The sequence below is a fragment of the Enhydra lutris genome, unplaced genomic scaffold, assembly GCF_002288905.1.
Source record: "Enhydra lutris kenyoni isolate GAN:26980312 unplaced genomic scaffold, ASM228890v2 scaffoldscaffold54, whole genome shotgun sequence".
In the NCBI taxonomy this organism is placed as follows: domain Eukaryota; kingdom Metazoa; phylum Chordata; class Mammalia; order Carnivora; family Mustelidae; genus Enhydra; species Enhydra lutris.
The window spans coordinates 1049697-1073447 of record NW_019154138.1 but is presented as its reverse complement, the minus strand read 5'-3'; the positions used below and the strand labels follow the sequence as shown (position 1 = coordinate 1073447).

The 23751-nt window shown below is 34.2% G+C and overlaps 1 protein-coding gene across 1 annotated transcript in view; it reads right to left on the bottom strand.

Moving 5' to 3' along the window:
* The window catches only part of LOC111157377 (phosphorylase kinase regulatory subunit beta), a 240406-nt gene that overhangs the window by 131005 nt on the left and 85650 nt on the right, over window positions 1-23751 (bottom strand). Inside the window, exon 7 of the mRNA XM_022518739.1 lies at window positions 12360-12475. Within this exon, the coding sequence (XP_022374447.1) occupies window positions 12360-12475 (116 nt within the window). The remainder of the gene's footprint in view (window positions 1-12359; window positions 12476-23751) is intronic.

The following is a 23751-nucleotide window of genomic DNA, read 5'->3' as shown; positions in this document are numbered from 1 at the left end:
GTGGAGTGAACAACTCTTGATCTCAGGGTTCTGAGTTCGAGTCCCCGGCTGGGTGTGGAGATTACTTAAAAATTAAAAATCTTATAAAAAAAAAAATCTTAGGGCGCCTGAGTGGCTCAGTGGGTTAAGCCGCTGCCTTTAGCTCAGGTCATGATCTCAGAGTCCTGGGATCGAGCCCCGCATCGGGCTCTCTGCTTTCTAGGGGAGCCTGCTTCCTCCTCTCTCTCTGCCTGCCTCTCTGCCTGCTTGTGATCTCTCTGTCAAATAAATAAATAAAATCTTTAAAAAAAAAAAAATCTTGAAAGTAGCCAGAGAAAAACACCTGACCTATAGGAGGAAAAACAACTGAATAACAGTGACTTATCAGAAACCATGAAGGCTAAAAGGATGTGCCATGAAAGTTTTTAAGCACTGAAAGAAAAGAACTGTCAACTCGGGATCTTATATGGGTAAATACATTCGTTTATCTATCAATTTATCTATCTGAGCAAGACATTCTCAGAAAGAAGAAAAATAAGAGATATGTCACCAGCAGATCTACTCTAAAAGTGTGACTAAAATAAGTTCTCAAAATAGAAAGGAAATGATAGAAAGAGGGAAAGAAAAGAACAATCAAAAAGGAAGAAAGAATATGGTAAGCAAAATATGGGTAAATATAACAGGCTTTTCTTCTCCTCTTACATTTTATAAATTATGTGTAATAATTACAGCAAAAGTTGTGAAACTGTGTTTGTAAACATATTGGAGAGGAAATACTTAAGATATTATATTATAGATGGGCAAAAGTAATTCTCTATTTCCCTCCAACTGGTACAATGATGATATCAATAAGCTTGACCTGTTGTGTATAAATAATGTAATACCTACAGCAACCACTAAAAAGCTACACAAAAAGATACATTCAAATCCACTATACATAAATCAAAATGGAATTCTAAAAAATGTTTAAGAACTTACAGGAAGGTAGAAGAAGAAAAACAGAGAAATGAAAAACAGAGAATAAACACAAAACAGAAATAAAATGGCAGACTTAACCCCAAACACATCAGTAAGATCTAACTATACCAATTAAAAGAAAGATTGGCAGAGTTGATTTAAAAATATGATCTGGGAGGCACCTGGGTGGCTCAGTGGGTTAAAGCCTCTACCTTTAGCTCAGGTCATGATCCCAGAGTCCTGGGATCGAGGCCCGCATCAGGCTCTCTGCTCAGCAGGGAGCCTACTTCCTCCTCTCTCTCTGCCTGCCTCTCTGCCTACTTGTGATCTCTGCCTGTCAAATAAATAGATAAATAAAATCTTTAAAAAAATATATGATCTGGGGTGCCTGGGTGGCGCAGTTGGTGAAGCATCTGCCTTTAGTTCAGACCCATGGGACTGAATCCCACTTTGGGCTCCCTGCTCAGCAGGAAGTCTGCTTCTCCCTCTCCACCTGTCCCTCCCCCACCTCCATTTGTGCTTGCTTTTGCTCTCTCTCAAATAAATAAATAATATCTTTTAAAGAACAAAAAACAAAAATAACCATGACCCAATGATGTATCATCCATAAGAAACTCAACTGAATTCTAACAATATAGGCAGACTGAAAGTAAAAGGATAAAAAGAGAAATATCACGCAAACATTAATTTAAAAAAAGCAAGAGCGACCAAAAGAAGAAAAAAAGCAAGAGTGACTATTTAACATCAGATAAAGTAGACAGCAGAGCAAAGAAAATTACTGGAGACAGAGAGGGATATTATATAATAATTAAATGGTCAATTCAACAAGGAGACATAGCAATCTTAAATGTGCATGCATCAAATAAATGAGCTGCACCATATATGAAGCAAAATTGACAGAACTAAAAGGACATAGAGACAAAACCACAAATATAGTTGGGGACTCAACACTCCTCTCTCAACAATTAGTAGAATGACTAGACATAAAAATCAGCAAAGATAGAGAAGAACCTTTAGCCAGTGGAATCTAATCAATATTTTTATAACCTTATTGCTATGGACCAAATTATGCCCCCCAAATACACATACATTAAGGTCCCAACCTTCACTTTTATATATTTGAAGATGAGGTCTTTAGAAAGTAATCTGGTTTAGATTAGGTCATGAGGATGTGGCCTTCATGATGGCATTAGTATCCCTATAAGAAGAGATACCAGAGATTTTCCTTTCTCTCTCCTTCTCTGCCATGAGAAAAATATAAAAGAACTGAAATCATAACATGTTCTCTGACTACAATGGCATCACACTAGGATCAACAATAGAAAGACAACAGGAAAATCTATCAACACTTGTAACAAAACAATACATGCCCATCTACACAATTCACGTAGGCCAAAGAGGAAGTCTCAGGTAAAATTTAAAAAATATACTTAACATGAAAAGGAAAATAGAACACCAAAGGTTGTGTGGCAAAGGTAAAGCAATGTTGAGAGAGAAATTTATAACACTAAATGCATATCCTAGAAAAAAGAAAAAAAAAGCCTCAAATTATTTATCTAAGCTTTAACATAAAGAACCTGGAAAAGAGCAAAATAAACCCAAAGCAAACCAAAAAATATAGAGATGAGAGCAGAAATCAATGACATTAAAAATAGAAAATAATAAAATTTATGAAACAACTGATTCTTTGAAAAGCTGATAAATCACTAGCAGGGCTGTCAAAGAAATAAAACAATAGAAATGACCAATATTAGGAATAAAAAAGGAAATATTATTACAGACATAGCAGACATCAAAAGGGTAATAAGAATACACTACAAATAATTCTACATACATAAATTTGACAGCTTACTAAAAAAATCAATCAATTCCCAGAAAAGCATTAACTACTATTACTTCCCAATATGAAATAAATCATTTGAATATCCTCATAACTTTTAAGGATATTTAATCCATAATTTCAAAATGGCCAAAAAAATAATAGATCTCCAAGCCTAGCTGATTTGATTAGAGAATTTTATCAAACATTAAAAAAAAAAAAAGTTAAAACCAATTCTATACACTCTCTTCCAGAAAACAGGAAAGAAAGTACTTTGGGTTTTATTTTACGAAGCTAGCATTACTGTAATACTAAAACCAGACAAAGGCAATACACAAAAAACAATTATACACCATCATCCCTCATATGTGTGTGTGTGTGTGTGTGTGTGTATTACCAGAAAGAATTTAGCAACATATAAAATGAATTACCCTGACCATAACTAACAAAGTGGAGTTGATCCCAGGGACACAAGGCAGGTTCAACAATCAAAAATCAATCAGTGTAATCCACCATAATATTAACAGGCTAAAGAAGAAATATCACAAGATCACATCAAGTCTGTGTAGTATTGGTGGAGGGATAAACTCATAGAACCCAGAAAGAGACTGACGCAAATATGCCCACTTTATTTTTAACAGGAGCACAAAGGCATTTCAATGGAGGAATGATAGTCTTTTTTTAAAATTTATTTTATTTTTTTAAGATTTATTTATTTATTTATTTGACAGAGAGAGAGAGAGAGAGAGATCACAAGTAGGCAGAGAGGCAGGCAAAGAGAGAGGGGGAAGCAGTCTCCCCGCTGAGCACAGAGCCTGATGTGGGGCTCGATCCCAGGACCCTAAGATCACGACCTGAGTTAAAGGCAGAGGCTTAACCTACTGACCCACACAGGCATCCCGGAATGATAATCTTTTTAACAAAGGCAAATGATACTGAACAATTGGACATTCTTAGGTAAAAAAGGAAAAAAGGATTAAGAACTTCAACCTTAGTCTCATCAAACAAGATTAACTCAAAATGGATCATAAACTTAAATATAAGACATAAAATTATACAACTTTTGGAAAACAAGTGTTGAAGAAAATCTTAAGGATCTAGAGTCAGGCAAAAAGTTTTCTGACTTTATACAAAAGGTACAACCCAAAAGAGGAAAAATTGATAAATTCAATCTCATCAAAATTAGAAGTTTTTGCTCTGTTTAGACTCTGTTAAGAGGATACAAAGACAAGCTATAGTAGGGAGAATATATTTGCATAATACATATCTGACAAAGGACTGGTATCTAGAATTAAAAACTATCAAGAAATAACAATAAAGAAAAAACCCAAGTAAAAATGAGCAAAAAGCATGAAGAGACATTTCACTGAAGAGAATTTACAGATAGCAACTAAGCACATGAAGACATCCAACATCATTCATTATCCACTAGGAAATGCAAATTAAAATCACAATGAAATACCAGTATAAACGAATCAGAATGCCTAAAATAAAAAAAAATAATGGTAACACCAAATGCTGGCAAAGATGGAGACAAATTGTATCACTCATACATTGCTGGTGGGAAAGTACAATGATACAGGGATCTGGCAAACAGTCTTGTAGTTTCTTTGAAATCTAAACGACAACTTCCTACCAACTGTACTACTGGGCATTCATCCCAGATAAATGAAAACTTTTGTTCACACAAAAACTTGTAGAGAGAACATTTTGTTGTTGTTGGTTGCATGTGCTTTAGGTGTTACATCTAAAGTGTACTCTTGTCTAATCCAAGGTCACAATGATTTACAACTCTGTTTTCTTCTAGGAGTTTTACAGTTTCAGCTCTTACATACAGGTCTTTGATCCATTTCCAATTAGTTTTTTTTTTATTAAAATATAATGTATTATTTGATTCAGGGGTACAGGTCTGTGAAATTAGTTTTTATATATGGTGTGAAGTAGGGTTCCAAATTCATTCTTTCACATGTAGATATCCAGTTGTCCCAGCACCATTTGCTGAAAAAAAATTATCCTTTCTCCACTGAATTGTCTTTGCACCTTCACCTAAATCAACTACCATAAATGTATGGACTTATTTCTGAATTGTCAATTCTATTCTATTGATCTCTATATCTGTTCTTAAGCCAGTATCACAGTATTTAATTATTGTGGCAATTACTCTACATATAATAAGCATAGTACTGTAGTAAATTTTGAAATGGAAAGTGTGAACTAAACTTTGTTCTTTCTCAAGGCTGTTTTAGCTAGGCTGAGTCCCTTGTGTTTCCATATGAATTTTAGGATCAGCTTGTCAATTTCTGCAAAAAGACACTTGGATTTGTGGTTAGATTACATTGATCACAGGATATCTTTACATTTTTGTATGTCTTCACTAAAATCGATGCTGACCATTTTACCCTAGTGTTCAAGAACAATTGAGCTAATAATCTGGGTTTAAGCTATTGTCCTACTGACTCAAATCTACAGTCTAGCATTTCAACACCAGTAAAGGAAGTACTTGTTGCTTCCACCAGTTAAACAAATTCCATAATATTTCACATGGTACTGCTGGTATACTCAAGACAAGGACAGTGGTCTCTTTTCATATCCAAAGACATTTTAGAAAAATGACAAAGCCTGGAACTTAAAGAAATTCTGTCCAAGGATATGTGGAATATGTGGTGGTTTATTGCACAAGCACTTACATGCATCTAACCTTGGTAATACCAGAAACGCCTCCTTACAGTGAGGTATATGTGTTATTAAGATCGTTTGCAGTATTTTGAGAAGTGAGAGAAAATAACTTATTCAAAAGGCAAATAAAAAGGAAACTCTGTACTAAAGGAAATACATAATGTAGTCAGCCCAAGGTCTGTCTTTAACAATGGTACATAAAAGCAGTTAAGAGATGAATTTGGAAATTGTCTTAATAAGCCATTACAAAAGAAAAAGACATTGTGCCTGGAATACAGTAAATGTTGACTTCTGTCCATTTTAACCTGCTTTCCTGATGCAATTGGTTAAATAACTGGACTTAATTGAAATTCACAAATACATCAATTTATCAACCACTGGTTATTTGAATCTCTGGCAAAAGCAAGCTATTTAGAAACACAAACATATTCCTAATGTGATTTACATTTTATTGGCAAATAGAATACATTATGTTGTAAGAATTAAAAATATTTTACTGGCACAAGATACTCTCTGAAAATTATTTTATGGTTAGCTAATGAATAGATTAATATTAGGGGACTATTGCCAATAGAACATACATCAGTTTGTCTTACAAGGTGTTACCTCAACATTCATTCAAAAGGGCTAAAAGCAACATTTCTTGGGATATTGGGATGTGATTTGTTATAGTAATGTGATTTGTTACATAAATCAAGCTTTACTAGAAAAAAGGATGGGTTTGGACTAAGTGATTTACAACCCACCATGGAATCCAAAAACTGAGGCTGTACTGGATGTTCATGAATTGTTTCGTACGGTAAAAATTCATAAAATGTAGCACAATGGATGGACAATTGCTTCTATCGTAACTCAATGACTGGAACACCAAAAATGACTGAAAAAGACTAAGTAAATTCAAATAACAAGAACTATATAGAAAAAAATGGACAGTAAATGCATCTTAAACTAAGTGGTGTTACAATAGTTACTTATCTGATATTTTAATGATGGCTTTCTTTATTGGAGAAGGCAAGAGATTAGAACATAAAACCATAAAAAAAAAACTTGGAAAAAATGATTTAAATTTTTGCTTCTACGGTCTCCTTTATATTGCAAATACAAGATTTAACAAAATGAAAAAAAGGAAATTATGCTGTTAAATGTAAAGTTCTCTTTAGGAGTCAATGTTCAAAAACTTATCTTTCCATTTGGGTATATATCTACATTACTAATTCATTAAATGCTTAAGTATTCCTTTGTGCTTCCCAATAACCAAAACAATTCAAGGTTAGGTTTGAGATTCAATCATATCTTACAGAGGACTCCTCTCGTCTCCAAAACAGAGTTTTGGTTTAAAGAGTTTAAAGGTAGCCTGAGGAGCTAGAATGTCCTTATATAAATGAAGAGGGGAAAATATTAAGATAAAAACACATAAATTAAACTTGGAAAGGTTGAGAAGACTACTTGGATATTTAACTTTGGGGGTTAAGAATTAGTGCTACAATAAATATGTACCAAAATTATATATGGAGGAAAATACAATTAAATCAAAGAAGAGGATTTTTAAATGTATAAGAACTTGCTCAAAGACTGAGACTGAACAGGAGAAAAGAGAATTATCTGATATGGTTCCAGACACCTTAGCAGAAACTGAAAGGAACATATTGCTTGAGGAAAATAGGTTCAACAGAAAAACCAGAAAACTGGGAATGGTTACTTAGGAAATGTTTTTAAAAAGATTCATTGTAAGCTTAGAGCAATAGACCCTTTTACTAAAGCCCTCAAAAAAGGTGAGGTTGCTGCTAGAATGGGGTTCAGATAAATGTAATGAGATCACTTTTTACAAAAACTTTGGGGTATATCTAAGAAATACTAAATAATTAAAGAATTTGAACTAAAATAGATACCAGCAAACCTGGGGCTGAAAAGGGCAGATCGGCAAGGGACTAACCAAAGCATTAAGCTGCATCAAACTTTAATGATTACTTAAAGTTATCCTTAAAACTTTCCAAAATGTCACCAAGATTGCACACCCTGCTATTATTTCAAACTTTAGGAAACTTTTTAAGACTTTAAATTACAACACAATATAGTTGAAACAACTTTCCATTTGGAGGCCAAACACCTGGAATCCAGTTCTAGCTCTACTACCTAGTGATTTGTATTATTTAAGGTGTGTGTAGGGGGAGAAGCACAAAACCTTCTAACCTTTAACTTTCTTCTGTATAAAAGGCAGTAATATGTTCCTGGTGTGGCCTAAATAAACAATATTCTGTAACTGTACAGAACCAGAGATTTCAATTATTAAGTAACAGCTGAGCTTAGATGCTGAAGAGGGAGCCTCTGACCTCAGAATACTATAGCATGCATATTGTGGGCCCAGAGGCAGAAATCTTCTTTGATCAAGGTGCAGCTTAGAAGGGATGTGTGCAATGAGGCAAGGAAAGAAGAAATGCTTATCAAGCCAGTCACTCTGGTCAAGACTTTAGTGAGCACCAAGGAACTAGTCAGATTGTGCTCTTTTACTGACTCCTGCTGAAGGACTGTATAGCACAGAGATGAAGAGAGGAAAAGTAAGTTAGAAGACAAAGGACAGTATGAATACTTACTTATGGGAGTAATTATCATATACTATTTAAGGGGTACAGAATTTCAGGATGTCTGAAACATCCTGAGAACAGCTTTAGGATATAACAAGGATATTGTATTAAGCAGTAAAGATCACATCCAACTAGAACAGATAGTTCTGGGATAGATAAAGTGTCCCTGTCTAGTAGCAGCTCTACATTCTACTACCCATGTGTAAGTGCGGGCTACCAGCCTCCTACCACCATTGCCATTACTGAGCCCATGAATGCCATGAGGCTCAGATCTCCTGCAGTTTCAAAACACCCTTTTGGCACCAGACATGACACATCCAAAACACGCTTGTAGAGATCGGAGTTCAGAAATGTTTGGGGGAAAAAAATGCTTAAAGTTCTTTTGGGGAATTGTAAAGTAATACACCATAGAAAATTAGGAAATCAATGCTAAATGTGTAAAACCCACTATCCAAATCTAAATGGCAAACTTCAATTTCCCATCCATTTGAATAAAACTGACCTGCCACAAATTAAGATTGACTTTGCATGCAAAAGATAGCAAAGAACATCACATAATAATCTTCTGAGTCTTGAAATAAAATCCTTAATGATTCAATTTAAAAGTCTGGCACCTCTGTTACATGCAAACTTGTTGGAGCCTCTCTGTTTTTTCACATTGGACATTCCAATACCCTCACTTTTTAGGGTTAATGGTAATCTTTACCCAAGGTTCTTCCTGAGTTTACTACAGTAAACAGAAAACGGAAAAATAGAAAACAGTAAACAGTAAACAGAAAAACCCTTACTCCAAATATTATATACTGAGAACGTCAGTGGGTTCACAATGGAATATACTAAATGGTTATTAAAAAGCAGGGAAGGGCACTGATAAATCATAAATACTGAAAAGAAGATAGATTTTTAAAAATCACCTTTTCTATTTAGATCTACTTTCTTGCAATTTGACTGATAATCTGGAGTGTTAAGAACTTAATTTGAATGATAGCTGAAACAGAACTTTCTATTTATTTTCCTATTTTTAGTATCTTCCAGAATTTGCTTAATGCCTGAAATGAACTTCCCACAAATCATTTTTCTACTCCACTGACTTCTTTCCTGATTGCTACTATCCTGCTCTGTATTTCAAAATGCCTCATATAAATCATAAACTTATAGAAAAATGTATATACATTAGTTTCCTAAAGTTAATAGAAAAATCTTCTTTGTTTCAATATTTGTTATTAACATACTCTGAAATGTGTAAGTACTCTTGCATTCTAATGCTTACTTCTGCTTAGGTATTCAAATGATTTGTATATGTTAACTCCATCATTACAACAACTTTATAAAGTAGAAACTGTTGTTGGTTCATTTTGTAGATGAGGAAACTGAGGCATGAGGATATGTGAGGAGCTAGTGATCTGGAGCCAATTTTTAGTTTACTAAGTATCTTAGATCAGCTTAATTTTTTTGTGTATGATTAGTCATTCTATTCAAAAAAGTATATCTTCTTAACCAATGATTCCTAAACTGTTTCTACAGTTCATTTAAGTCCCAATGATCTAAACCTATACTTGATAACCTTTAAATCTTAAATCTTTTAGTGTGAAATTGAGAAGCCTAATTAATTGTATGATACTTTTTTTAAAAAAATTCAAGTATAATTAATGTATAGTGTTATTTTAGTTTCAGGTGTACAACACAATGACTCAACAATTCTATACATTACTAAATGCTCAAGACATGTATATTCTTGGGGCACCTGGGTGGCTCAGTCAGTTAAGCGTCTTGACTTTTGATTTCCACTAAAGTAGTGACCTCAGAGTTGTAAGATCGAACCCTGCACTAGGCTCCATGCTGGGCATGAAGTCTGCTTAATAGTCTCTCCCTCCACTTCCTCACCTCCCACTCTCTCTCTTAAAAAAGAAAGAAAGAAAGAAAGAAAGAAACAAACAAACAAACAAACAAACATATACTCTTGGGACACCTAGCTGGCTCAGTCAGTAGAGCATGAGACTCCTAAACTCAGGGGCATAAATTCAAGCCCCATGTTGGATATAGAGCCTACTTAAAAAAAAAAAAAAAATTAGAAGATATGTGAATTCTTAATCCCCTTTATTTGACCCATCTCCCAACCTTTCCTCTGGCAACCCCAAGTTTGTTCTCTGTTTTTTTTTGGTCTCTTTTTGTCATTGTTTTGTTTTATAAATTCCACATTTGAGTGATATCATATTTGTCTTTGGTATTTGTCTTTCTCTGACTGACTTATTCCACTAAGAATTATACTTTCTAGGTCCATCCATACTGTTACAGATAGCAAGATCTCATTCTATTTTATGGCTGAGTAATATTCCATTATATGAATATAATGGAATATATATAGATATCACATCCTATGTGATATAATCTTTTTTATTCATACATCTATTGATGGGACACTCGGGTTGCTTCCATATCTTGGCTGTTGTACACACTGCGGCAGTAAACATAGGAGTGTACGTATCTTTTCAAATTAGAGTTTTTGTTTTCTTTGGGTAAATACCCAATAGCAGAATTACTAGATCATATAGTAATTCTATTCTTAATTTTTTGAGGAACCTCTATACTATTCTCTATAGTGGCTGTGCCAATTTGCATTCCCACCAACAGCACACAAGGGTTCCTTTTTCTCTACATCCTCGTCGACACTTACTTCTTGTGTTTATGATTTAGCCATTCTGAAAGATGTAGAATTATATCTCATTGTGCTTTTAATTTGTATTTCCCTGATGACCACCTTTTCATGTTTCTGTTCGTCTCTGTAGGTTTTTTTTTGAGAAAATGTCCATTCCGGTACTCGGCCCATTTTTAAAATCACATTCTTTGTTTATTTGAAGTGGAACTGTACAAATTATTTATATATTTTGGATATTAAACCCTCAACAGATATGCCATTTACAATACCTTCTCCCATTCAGTACGTTGCCTTTTTTGTTGATGGTTTTCTTCACTGTAAAAAGTTTTTATTTTGGTGTAGTCCCAATAATTTAATTTTGTTTTTGGTTCCCTTACCTGAGGAGAAAAGTATTTCTGTGACTAATGTCAAAATAATTCCTGTCTAGGTTTTCTTCTAGGAATGTCATGGTTTTAGGACTCACATTCAGGTCTTTAATCCAGTTTGAGTCTACTTTTGTGTACAGTATAAGAAACTGGTCCAGTTTCATTCTTTCACATGTAGCTATCCAGTTTTCCCAATACTATTTGTTGAAGAGGCTATCTTTTCCCATTGTATAATTGTGCCTCCTTTGTTGCAGGTTAATCAAACATATAAGTATGGGTTACTTCTAGGCTCTCTATTCTGTTCCATTGATCTATGTCTATTTTTGTGCCAGTACTATATTGTTTTGATTACATAGCTTTGTAGTATATCTTGAAATATGCAATTGTGATACCACTAGCTTTGTTCACATTTCTCAAGATTGCTTTGGCTATTGGGGGTCTTTTGTGGTTCCATAGAGATTTTAGGATTAATGTTCTAGTTCTGTGAAAAATTTCATTAGAATTTTGATAGGGATTGCATTAAATCTGTAGATTGCTTTGGGTAGTATGAGCCATATAATAATACTGGTTCTTCCAATCCACGAGCATGGAATATCTTTCCATTTGTTTGGGTCATTTTCACTTTCTTTCATCAATGTTTTATAGTTTTTGGAGTATAGCTCTTTAACTTCCTGGGTTAACTTTATTCCTAGATATTTTATTTTTGGTGCAATAGAGCTAAACTTTTCAGTAAAAGGTGCAGTCAGTCACTAAAGCTATTTCCCTAACCTTAAGGAGTAAAGGAAATTCATATACCACTAACATCAGTCATAAGCTATTGTTGTTTATGAACCCCACTAAACCAGAATGCAAGATGTTGATCACATCTCCTACAGAAAACAATAAATGTTAAGTTTTTTATGAAGGGTGTGGGTACCTGGTTAGGCCAGCTCTACAATATGGAAGGGAATTTCATGTGCAATGAATATACATTTGGTATTTGGCAATTTTAATGTATTTGATCTTTCAAATGGTATCATTTCAAGAAGAAAAAAAGAGAAATAACTGGTTGAGCAGGAAGGCCAATCCTTGGACTGGAGGCCGATATGCATGTACCGAAACCACGGGAAGTTGGGAAAGATATCCTGCTTTTTTTCTTCCATCTGTTTCTGGGCCCTGAGAGTAGTCTCTTGCTTTAATTTTAAGTGAATTTCATCTGAATCATATATAGGAAAAAAAGAGATGAAAGTTAACATAGAAACGATAGTTGCAATCTAATACTTTGATTTTTATTCAAATTCCACACATTTAAATTTTTTTAAAAAACTCAAAAATCACCAAATTACCTTGAATGTAGCTCTGTGCTGCCATTGTTATATTTGCTTCCTCTTTCCCAGACACCAAAGTCAGGTACACGGTAAACTCTTTCTACACAAAATACAAGGTTTTGAATAAAAGAGACCTAAAAAATAAAAAATGAAACATAAGGACACATATAGTAGCAGGAACTTTAGATACTGATAAGAGCAATTAGATTATCATTTGAAATCCAATTATATACTTGGTACCAATACTTTCTTAGTATGTTTAAATTACTGTTTTTTATATTGCTATGAGTACCCTGTTATACCTGGTTTTTCTAATATGAAGCTTCAACTGAGAACATAATATACAGTACAGAAATGAAATTTAAACCCTGTCAATGCTCCAACTTATAATTTTTCAGCAATGTATATATTACTGTTCATAGACACTGGGTATCTTGAGAATTAAGAAAAATATAAAGCATCATTTTATAATAAATATTTGTTATCTAAAATGTTCATATAAAATGTTAAATAAATCTAAAACTTTAGAGATAAAAAGGTATTTCTCAGTTCTGAAATGAGTCAATCCACTAACTGACTCGTTAAGATTAACCTGGAGTCTTGAGTCTATTAATCCTGGAATCTAATATTCTTTTGGTCTTTTCTACAACTGTTGATACCCATTCTTACCAACTCAAAGCTAATGAATAGAAATGAGCACCACCCAACAGGCTAAGAGTCATAGTTCCCTGGTAAAGATTTCAGACAAATAATGAAAGTTAAACTCTCAAAAGTAACTATAGAAAGCAAAGATTATGGTCAGTTCTTATTTTAAAGAACTGTTCATTTTAAGAAAGACAGTATCTTAACTGAACTACTGGCCTTAATTACAATGCTTTAAATTTAGTTACCATGTTTGGTTCAATATCACAAATTGAGTATGTGCACTTACCTAACTATCCTCCATCTTGAGATCCCTTCTGAAATGGCAATATGTATCGCCCACCTCTCCCCATACATATAATTAATATAATGTATGTACTTTTAAAAATGACACAATGATGGATGGGAGAGGTACACTAAATGGGTTATGGGCATTAAAGAGGGCACTTGTCAAGATGAGCGCTGGTGTTATTTATATGTAATGAATCACTAAATTCTACTCTAGAAACCAATACTACACTATATGTTAGCTAACTTGAATTTAAGTAAAAAAAAAAAAAAAAGAAAGAAAAACCTCTTTACGCCATTGTAATTATTGTATTTTTAAAAATTACAGTTAATATACACAAAATTTTTAAAATGACACATTAATAATACTAAAAAGCCAAGGCAAGATTTCACCAGTATACCAGAAACTGTGCCAAATTATAGTAGAAGAAAGAAAAGAAAAGAGTTATTTGAGAAATCAGAGCAGAGAAAACCACAGCCTCTTAAAATGATTCTTCTTTGTTCTTTAGGATCTCTACAAAGTATTTAAGCCCAGAGTCAACAAAGGCATTGTTCAAGAGTTGATCAGAAAGCAGTCTACCCAGATGCTTTCACAAAACATGAATGGTTCATCTTGTGGTTCATGTCGGAATTCCTGACATTTCCGCCCTGTATCCCAACAGAAATGTTTGCCCTTAGGGTCAAAAACAATTGAATTTCAGTGAAGAAAAAAGTAATAAGGGTGTTGGAGTCTCAAAGAAATAGAACAGAGCATAAGATAATTCTAGATTTCCACAAAACACACACCTGTCCCATAACTTCCCTACGCAAGAGTGAAGCATTACATACCTACAAAAAACTTTTTTTTCTTTTTTAGTTTAAATATTATTGGGGTGCCTGAGTGGCTCAGTGGGTTAAAGCCTCTGCCTTCAGCTCGGGTCATGATCCCAGGGTCATGGGATCGAGCCCCGCATCGGGCTCTCTGCTCAGAAGTGAGCCTGCTTCCCCCCATCTCTCTCTCTCTGCCTTGTGATCTCTGTGATCTCTGTCTGTCCAATAAATAAATAAAATCTTTAAAAAAATAAAAAAATAAAAAAATATTATTGAGGGTCTCCCCAGCTTTCCCAGTTTCTTGCTAACTTGCCTATACACCCTAGGAAAACCTGCCTGTAGAAAAATCCTGGTCCATTGTCACAAAACCTGGTAACTTTAGCTCTTCTATGGTCTTTAGAATTATTTAGATTCTATAACGCATACAGAAAATACTTCCAAGTTTAAAGATTTGAAAACATCTAAGTCCTCCTTCCTTTCATAACAAACTTCTCAAGTATATAATCTATATTCCTGTTCCTTCCTTCTCTTAGGAGGGCTTTAGGACAGGACTAGGCCCAAGTAAGCAGTTTACTCAGAATGCCTACATGGTATAAATGGCTGGAAAGGCATTTTTGGCTAACAAGCCCTGTGAGGAAAACTAAAATACCATTTACATTCTAGTTCTACAAGTAAAGAGACTGGAAATTGCCATTCCACTCTCTCCTAACAAGTAAAAAGCTGTACAGACTGAAAAATTGACAACCCTACTTATATCCATAAAGTGTGGGGGCGGGGTGCGGAGACAGAGCATACTGCTGCCCTAAGACCGAAGAGACCTACACGCGAATACAGGCAGCCATGGCTTCCTGGGGTAGAGACTCATGAGCAGAAGTCACCTTGGGAACCAGGGCCGGGGTGGTAAAACCTGAACTGTAATTGTGCTGGTAGAGGCACAGTTAAAAATTGAGAGTTAAAGCTCTGAGAGTATACAGCTCCAGGAGGAAGTCATAAGTAGTTCCCCACTATATACTGAGATTTACCTGCAAAAACTCCACCAGGTTCCCATAGAAAATGTCTGAGGAAAATCTCCTATGTCTTCCAGCAGGGGGAGGGGAAAAGAAACCATTCTGAAATACAACTATCTGTGCTTTCTAAATGTTTTTAAGCTAGTTCACTTTTACAAAGGACCTACATTACTACCTGTTTTCACTAACTGAAAGAAATCCAATGAGGGTTTTCAATTTTACAAAAACAAACAAACAAAAACAGCCATTACTATACTAACGTAAGTCTTTCGTGAAAGCAAAGTGGTGTAATACAAACTTTGGGAAAGTGGGGAATAATCTTCACTTTACAGATTCAGGTTTACAAAAGGTTCCATAGGAACACTCTACTTTCAGACTGTGGGGGAAATATATACATTGGAACATTTTGACTAACGAGACCTTGCCTATTAGGCCCTAACTGACCTGGGGAAAGGGAAATACCAACTCCAGTCAGCTCTAGCCTTCCACATGAAGAAGAGAAATACTCAACTAGAGCCTACTATAGCTATCTTATTCTGCCCAAGGTGAGAGGGAAAAAAATATGAGATATACTTGTGAAGTTCATAGTCCAGAGGCACAGGCTAACTAAAAGACTAGACCTGATTAGGATTACAGAATACTTTGCATCCTTTCCCCTCATATCTCACCACCACATTACTAAAGGCCTATTTACAATAGTTCTTTTTATAGTACACCATGTCCAGCTATCAAGAAAAAGTTATAGGGCATATCAAAAGGAAAAAAAAAACTTCACACAATCTGAAGAGACAAAGTAAACATCAGAACTATATATGACAGGGATATTGGAACTATCAGACTAAATTTAAAATAACTGACTAATTATGATATGGAATCTGTCGAATGAAGTAGTAGTAAACAAGAACACATGGGCAATGTAATCAGAGATGGACATTTGAAGAACAAACTCCTCAAAAATGCTAGATATAAAAAAATACTATAATAGAAATTAAAATGCCTTCGATGAACTTATCAGATATTCAGCACAACTGAAGAAAGAATCTCAGCTAGAGGCTATATAAATAGAATTCTTGAAAACTGAAAAGCAAAGAGAACAAAGACTGAAAAACACAAAACAGAATATTCAAGGGCTGTGAGACAACTAAAAAAGGTGTAATATACATGTAATTGGCATATCAGGATGAGAATAAAGAAAAAAATAGAAGAAATATTTTAAATAATAACAACCAAGAATGCCCCCATATTAAAAGTCAAATACCAAACCACATATAAAGGAAGTTCAGAGAAAATTAAGTATGGTAAATGTCCCCCAAAATGATACCTCAGCACATCATTTTCAAATAACAAAAAACTCAAAGTTAAATAAAAAAAAAAAAACAGAAAAAAATAAAAGGAAACAATAATGTTACCTACAGAAGAAGAAGGCTAAGAATTACATTCAACTTTTTCTCAGAACCATTCAAGCGAAATTGGAATGAAATACTAGGAAGTGCTGAGAGAGGGGGGGAAAAAACCCCATCAACCTAGAATCCTGTACCCTGTGAAATTATCCTTCAAGAGTGAAGGAGAAATAAAAACTTTTTCAGGTAAACATAAATTGCGGAAATTTGTTGCCAGTAGGCCTGTCTTGCAAGAAATGTTAAAAGTTCTTTAGAGAGACAGAAAATAATAAACAGAAATTCAAATCTAAATAAGTGAAGGTGAGGAACACTTGGGTGGCTCAGTCATTAAGTGTCTGTCTTTGGCTCAGGTCATGATCCCAGGGTCCGGGGATTGAGCTCCACATTGGGCTCCCTGCTCAAAGGGAAGCCTGCTTCTCCCTCTCCCACTTTCCCCTGCTTGTGTTCCCTCTCTCACTTGTCTTTCTCTGCCAAAATAATAAATAAATAAATAAATAAATAAATAAAATCTTTTTAAAAATAAAATAAATAAATAAGTGAAGGTGAAATAAAAATTTTTATTTTTATTATTCTTAATGGATTTAACAGATAACAGTTCATTCAAAATAATAAATAGCAACAATGTAATTGATTATGTATTTTTATATCTAAATGTACCCTTATATATAAACAGTTAATGACAGCAAAGATACAAGGAAGGAATTAGGGTTATTTTGTTATTAAGAAACACCACACATGAAATGGTACAGTGTTATTTGAAAGTGGACTTGGATTAGTTGTAAATGTATATTACAAACTCAAGGGTAACAAGATAAAAAAGTAAAAAGAGGTATAATTGATATGCTAAGAGTGTAAGTATATATCTGAAAGCTGAATTGCTTAATTATAGACTAAGTGCACTTTCGACTTCACTAGATGTTGTCAAAATGCCCTGCATGGTTTAAAAAAAGAAAACTGGTGACCAATAAAGTTAGGCTGAAGTCACGGCAGGTAAGGCTTCTAGGAACAGTTTTTAAAGCCCCTTCTTCTTTCCCAATTCTTACTAGTGTAGACATGATAACTAGACAAACAGCACCTTTATTAAAGATTATTTGGATAAATGTCCCATGTTAAAAACGGCAGAATAGGAGAAAAGTCAGTCTATATCTTTGATGACACTGATCAGCTAATGTTAAAGCCCAGGACCTCCAACCTCCAAAAATGTTGGTACATGAAATAAAGCTTACATCTACTGAAAGCACTCTTTGTTGGGTTTTCTATTACTTGTTGCCAAATGTAACTTAAATTATATATTATCCATGACTCATTTCACATTTTCATTTCTTCACCTTTCCTCTTTCTCTGCTCTTCCCCTGCTAGCTGGAGTTGGTCTGCAATTAAGGATCTGAAAACTTCCCTGCCCACTTAATCAAAAGTAGTATATTTGTCATTCTCTATCAGGCCATGCTATTTGAATTTGGTACATTGAATCTTATCTTTCTATTTTAGTTAGCTTCTGCCAATTTTCCCAACTAAAATGTAATTTCTACAAGGCAGGGACGTGCCTTGTCTGTCTTCATCATTCTGTATCCCTAGTGCCTAGAATAGTAATTTCTACATGACAGCAACTCAATTTGTTGAAGGAATGGTTAAATGACCTAAAAACATTTTTAAAAGAATTTGATTTTTCACATACTACCTCCGTCAACTTTTATAAAATTATAGCAACCTCATAAAACTTAATGGGAAGCTTCCCCTGTTTTATCAGAAATTACCCCTTCCTTTAAACTTTGGTGGGTTTCCCTACAGAACTAGCTGGAACAGTTGTTTTTCTGGAAAGGTTGAGAGGGAAGGGGAAAGATTTATTACCAATAATTTACTTTTCTCAAAGACTATAGATCATGCATTCCTCAGAGGGTAAAAATCGGTTTTCAGAAGCAAAAGGAAAAAATCTTACTTATTAGAATAGGGTGTGGCCCTGGAATACTCAACTCTATCTTGACAAAATCTTATTCCCTAATTTCTCACATTACAGAAAACTTACATAGTTTTCCCCACTCTGGAGGGCAACAACAATAAAAAGGTTAAGAAACATCATAATTCTACTTTATTTTTCTATTTCTTAAGTTAGTATTAGTAACTGTATTAGTTACCATAGCAACATACTGAGATAGGTATTTATTTTCTCATAGTTGTGGAGGTCATATACCAAGATCAGGGTGCCAGCAGATTTGGTTTCTTCTAAGGCCTCTTTGACTTACAGGTAGGCCACACTCTTGCTACTTTGTCCTCACATGGTTATTTCTCTAATCACATAGGCCCCTGGTTTCTCTTGTATGTTCCAACTCCTTCCTCTTACAAGGACACCAGTCAGACTCTATTAAGCTCACCCTGTGGGCCTGATTTAAACTTTCCTCTTTAAAGGCCTTATCTCCAAATACATTTGGAAGAGCCACATTTCCAAATAAGACCACATTTTGAGGTATGGGGCCTTTGGGTTTTAATATATAAATTTGTAGAAGCTGGGGGGGCGTGGCACAAATCAACTTATAACAGTAACTTAGGGTTTTCCTAGAATACATTCCATTTGAAATCATTTTGATATTTATTGCCAAATAATTTCTTATGGTATATTCTCTCTCTTTAAATGTCTACTTATTTGTAGTTATATTCTCCTTTCATTCCTAATATTATTCATATGTTCAAAAGTATTTCTTTTCTCCTGGGCAAATTTTGTTAAGAGGTTGGTTTAAATTATTAACCTTTAAAAAATGCAATTCTTGGCTTTGTTGGCAATCTCTATTCTAACTTCATATTTTATATAATTATTCCTATTTTTATCTTTATTACTTTCTTCCTTGTACTTGCTTCATGTTTATTATAGTATTCTTTTTCTGAATTTAAAAATAGGATACTTAACTTGCTAGTTTTTCATTGTAATTCTTTTCTAATATGTGCAATCAAAGGTAAAAATTTCCTACTAATAAGTTCACAGCTACATTCCACAAGTTTTGGTGCATAGTGTTTCACTGTCCTTCCACATTATTTCTCAATTTCCATTTTCATTACTTCTTCAAAATCATAAAACAGAAGTGTATATTTTGTTTCCAAAAACAGGATATTTCGTGGCTATCTTTTACCTATTGACTTCTAAATTTAATGTGGTCAAAGAAAATATCCATTTGTTCTGTTACTCAATTAGTCTTTGTCGAATTTTGTAGAGACTAATTTTGCTAGTCAAATAACATATATTATAACTTTCATTTTTCTTGTCTTCTTAGTTTATAATTTTCTAAGGGAAATGTGTTAAAAATCTCCCACCTGTTCCATTAAATTTTTGTTTTATGTATTTTGAGGATATACAGTTAGGTTTATACAGCACTATTTCATCTTCACAGTGAAATGTTCCTTTAATCATTAAGCAATGTCCCTTTTTATACCTTTACCTTAAATATATGGGGTAAAAAAAGACTGCTGTAAAAAGAAAACCCCAAAATACAATGGCATTTTAAGCTATAATTGATTTCTTATACCATACAGTTTGTCTATGTGTAATATAGTCTTGTTTACTTATTTGTTTTAATGCAGTCTTTTCTCAGTTTTGAAGACCTGGATGAAGGAGGCTCTTCCTGTGTTAAGATAGAGGATTAAGTACTGATTAAGTTCATATCTCAGCCACTTCCCTAACTGGGTTCTCACACTCCATGCATTTTGCACTCACCCTAATTACTTCAGGACTTAGATACCATAAAAATAGAGACAGACCCTGGGGCCCACAGGAGTACTAAATTAGCCAGTACAAAGGGAGACTACAAAACCTAGTTTTAACTCCACCCTCCTTGCTATACATAAGCTGTCTCCTATAGTTGCATCTTGTTACCCTGTCCTCAGTTACAAACCCCAGTGTGGCCCTACATAGGGGCTTTCTCATTTAGAGCTATAAACAAAAGAGTTGCGCATTTCATCTGAGTGTCACTATGTTGTTTTAAGCGATCAAAATAATTTTTTTAACTAAAAAAACCCATAAACCTTCTAAAACACAAACTGGCATGGCAGCTTAGTTCCACAATGTCATTTAGAGATCCAGGCTTCCTCTATTACTTGTTCTATAATTTACTAGGGGTTTTCTAGGTGGGGCAAGGAGGACAGTGGGAGGGGAGAATGTATTTTTATCTATTCTAAGACTCATGTTTTTGTCAATTCAGATGATCAATCACCACTTCTTCAAATATTCTTCAAATATTACCTTTCTCCAATTCTCTTTACTGGTTATTCTTATGAACCATAAGAATAACCTTCTTATGTGGTCTATATATACAATGGAATACTATGCAGCCATCAAAAGAAATGAAATCTTGCCATTTGCAATGATGTGGATGGAACTAGACGGTATTATGCTTAGCTAAATAAGTCAATCGGAGAAAGACAACTATCATATGATCTCCCTGATATGAGGAAGTTGAAGTGCAGAATGGGAGGTTGGGGGGGTAGGAAAAGAATAAATGAAACAAGATGGGATCAGGAGGGAGACAAACCATAAGAGACTCTTAATATCACAAAACAAACTGAGGGTGGCCAGGGGGAGGGGGGTAGGAAGAGGGTGGTGGGGTTATGGACATTGGGGAGGGTATATGCTATGGTGAGTGCTGTGAAGTGTGTAAACCTGGAAATTCACAGACCTGTACCCCTGGAGCTAATAATACACTATATGTTTATAAAAAAAATAAAAACAAAAATAAAAAATAAAATAAAATAAAAAAGCATTTAATTATTAAAAAAAAAGAATAACCTTCCTATTCTATCCTCAATTATCTTAAACCTGTTTTCATATTTTCTTTTTACCTCTCTGTTCTCCCAAAACCATCTTCCAGTTCATAAATTCCTTCTTCAACAATGTCCAATCTACTCTTTACCACTAACTTTTTAGTTGTTCTGTTATCTTTATTTCTAATAATCACTTTTGGTTCTTTTTCATACATTCTCTTATATTCTTTATTTTATCTAATATTAACATTTAACAATTTAAACATTTTTATTTTAGAGTCTCTTAAAAACAGTTCTATTACCTAAAATTCTTGGCATGTAAGCTTTCCTATCTGCTGTACGTGGTTGTTTTGAATAATTTCCTCATGTAATTTGTAGTTATTTGTAATTATTATTTGTATTATTTAACTTCTTTCAGTAAAGGTTTTCATTTGTGGATATGTACCTAAGAAGCAATTTTACCTTTGTATCAGACCACATATCCACATATGGCACAGGCTTAAAAGTTTCAGTTTAGGGTCCTAGATAATAGTAGCTTCCTATTCACTAGGCCAGTGACCTGAGGTTTTTTTTAATTCTCCTTCTAGAGGACAGTTCTTTATAAGTTCATGCACAGAATTCACATGTAACATCTTGTCTTGAATGAGCCCAGGCAACAACTCTTGTTTCAATGTGACCTTTTAAAAACTCAAATTCTTGGCCCATAAGCTCTATGACCCAGGGATTGCACAACTAAACATTCTTCTCTTCATCTAGACCCTTGAAATATGATTTTATAGTTCTTTCTAACAAGAGGTCAGACACATGATTTACTTCAGCCCCCAGAATGTGACACAAGTGAGGGTGTGCCAAATTTGAGCCTAGGTTTCAAAAGGCCTTACATGCATCTGCTCTCTCAGATCCTTAACTTTCCCTTAAGAATAATTCTAGCTCCTTTCTGGAGGTTGATAGACCACATAGAGCAGATATGGTTTATATCAGTTAACGCCATCTTTAATCAGCTGTCAATCTATTAACTAGTCATAACATGCATCAGTGAGCTCAGGTGACCAAGCAGAATTGGCAAATCAGCAGAACTGATCAGCTCTTCTATAGACCAGTAGGGAACAAAACTTGTAAATAAGACATTAAATTTGGGGGTATTTTGTCAAGAAACTGGAATAGCTAAGTGATACAATATATCTGAATCTATTAGGTCCCTGAGCTTACCCAAATCACCAAATCAAATACTAATCTGTTAATTTCCTTATCATTTCTGGCATCTAGGAATTTCCTTTTCTTTCATTTATGCTTGGTTACATAGTTTTTTTAAAATAAATTTTGTTATAGTTTACCTAATAGTACATATTTTTGGAGTTAAATCTGCTTATTTAGTTGTATTATCACATTTACAGAAACATGACAAAAATTTCTCATGACAAGTACTCAACTACCTCTCTTGGGTTGTTCCCAAACACTTGGAAGTGAACCTTCTTCCAGTTCCTAGAATCATTTATGTTCTTTCCCAAGTTTGGTGATTTCTACATATTATTTCTCCCTAATATATTCTTTTCCTACTGCTTCACCCACCTATAATTCCTACACTGCCTTCAGATATCAACCTGGATGAGGAAATTCCCTAAAAGAGAAAAACTTCACTGATTTCTTAAGTTTGGATGAGCTATCTTATTCACCATTATATCACATTACCTTCTTATACATAAAAGGTCCACAAGAAATATTTGTTGGAAAAAACAGCATATATTTACATCTCAGTAAACACCAACAGAAAAACCAATTATCCTTTCCATACTTTGGCATTGTTGAAGAAAAAGCCCTCCCTCCCCTAAAACAGTGATCATTTGTATGCATAAACTCCAGGAATATTAAAATTAAAAAATTAGTCTTTCCCAACAGAACTATACCCTGCACTCTTCTCCATATATTAAAATAGTTTGTCATTGATAAGGACTTACTCTTCTAACTCTGTTATACTGTTACTGGTGACAAGTGTAGGGGCATTCAATTCTAAAGAATCTTCATCCAGGGATTTCAGAAAACAAAATTTTTGTCATCCTAATAAAAATTCTACTGAAGAAAAACCACATATCCTTTGCCAGATTCAGGACACTGCAACCAAATAATAACCATGAAATAGCAAATAATATAATTTGACCTAAAATTCCCATAAAAAGCCTTTACTAATTTTTAAGTGAGATAAGCAGAATTGTGAAATACTAAAAAGAAAAATACTGAAGTCTTAAGACTTACCAGTCAGGCATCATGGGATATCAAATAACAATAAAGGAATTTCAAAACGGGAAAACAATATCCTAAAGATCAAATATTTAAATTCTAACTTTAGCACCTCATCTTACCATCAGTGACTTCATTACCATGGCAGTGGAGAACCTGCAACTAATAGCAACAAAATCAAAATGCACTAATGTTGCAAAGGAAGAGTTAAGAAACGAATAAAAATAGGTAAGTCACTAAAAAGGTTTTTCCTGCCACACTACGGGATATTAATGACTTTTAATT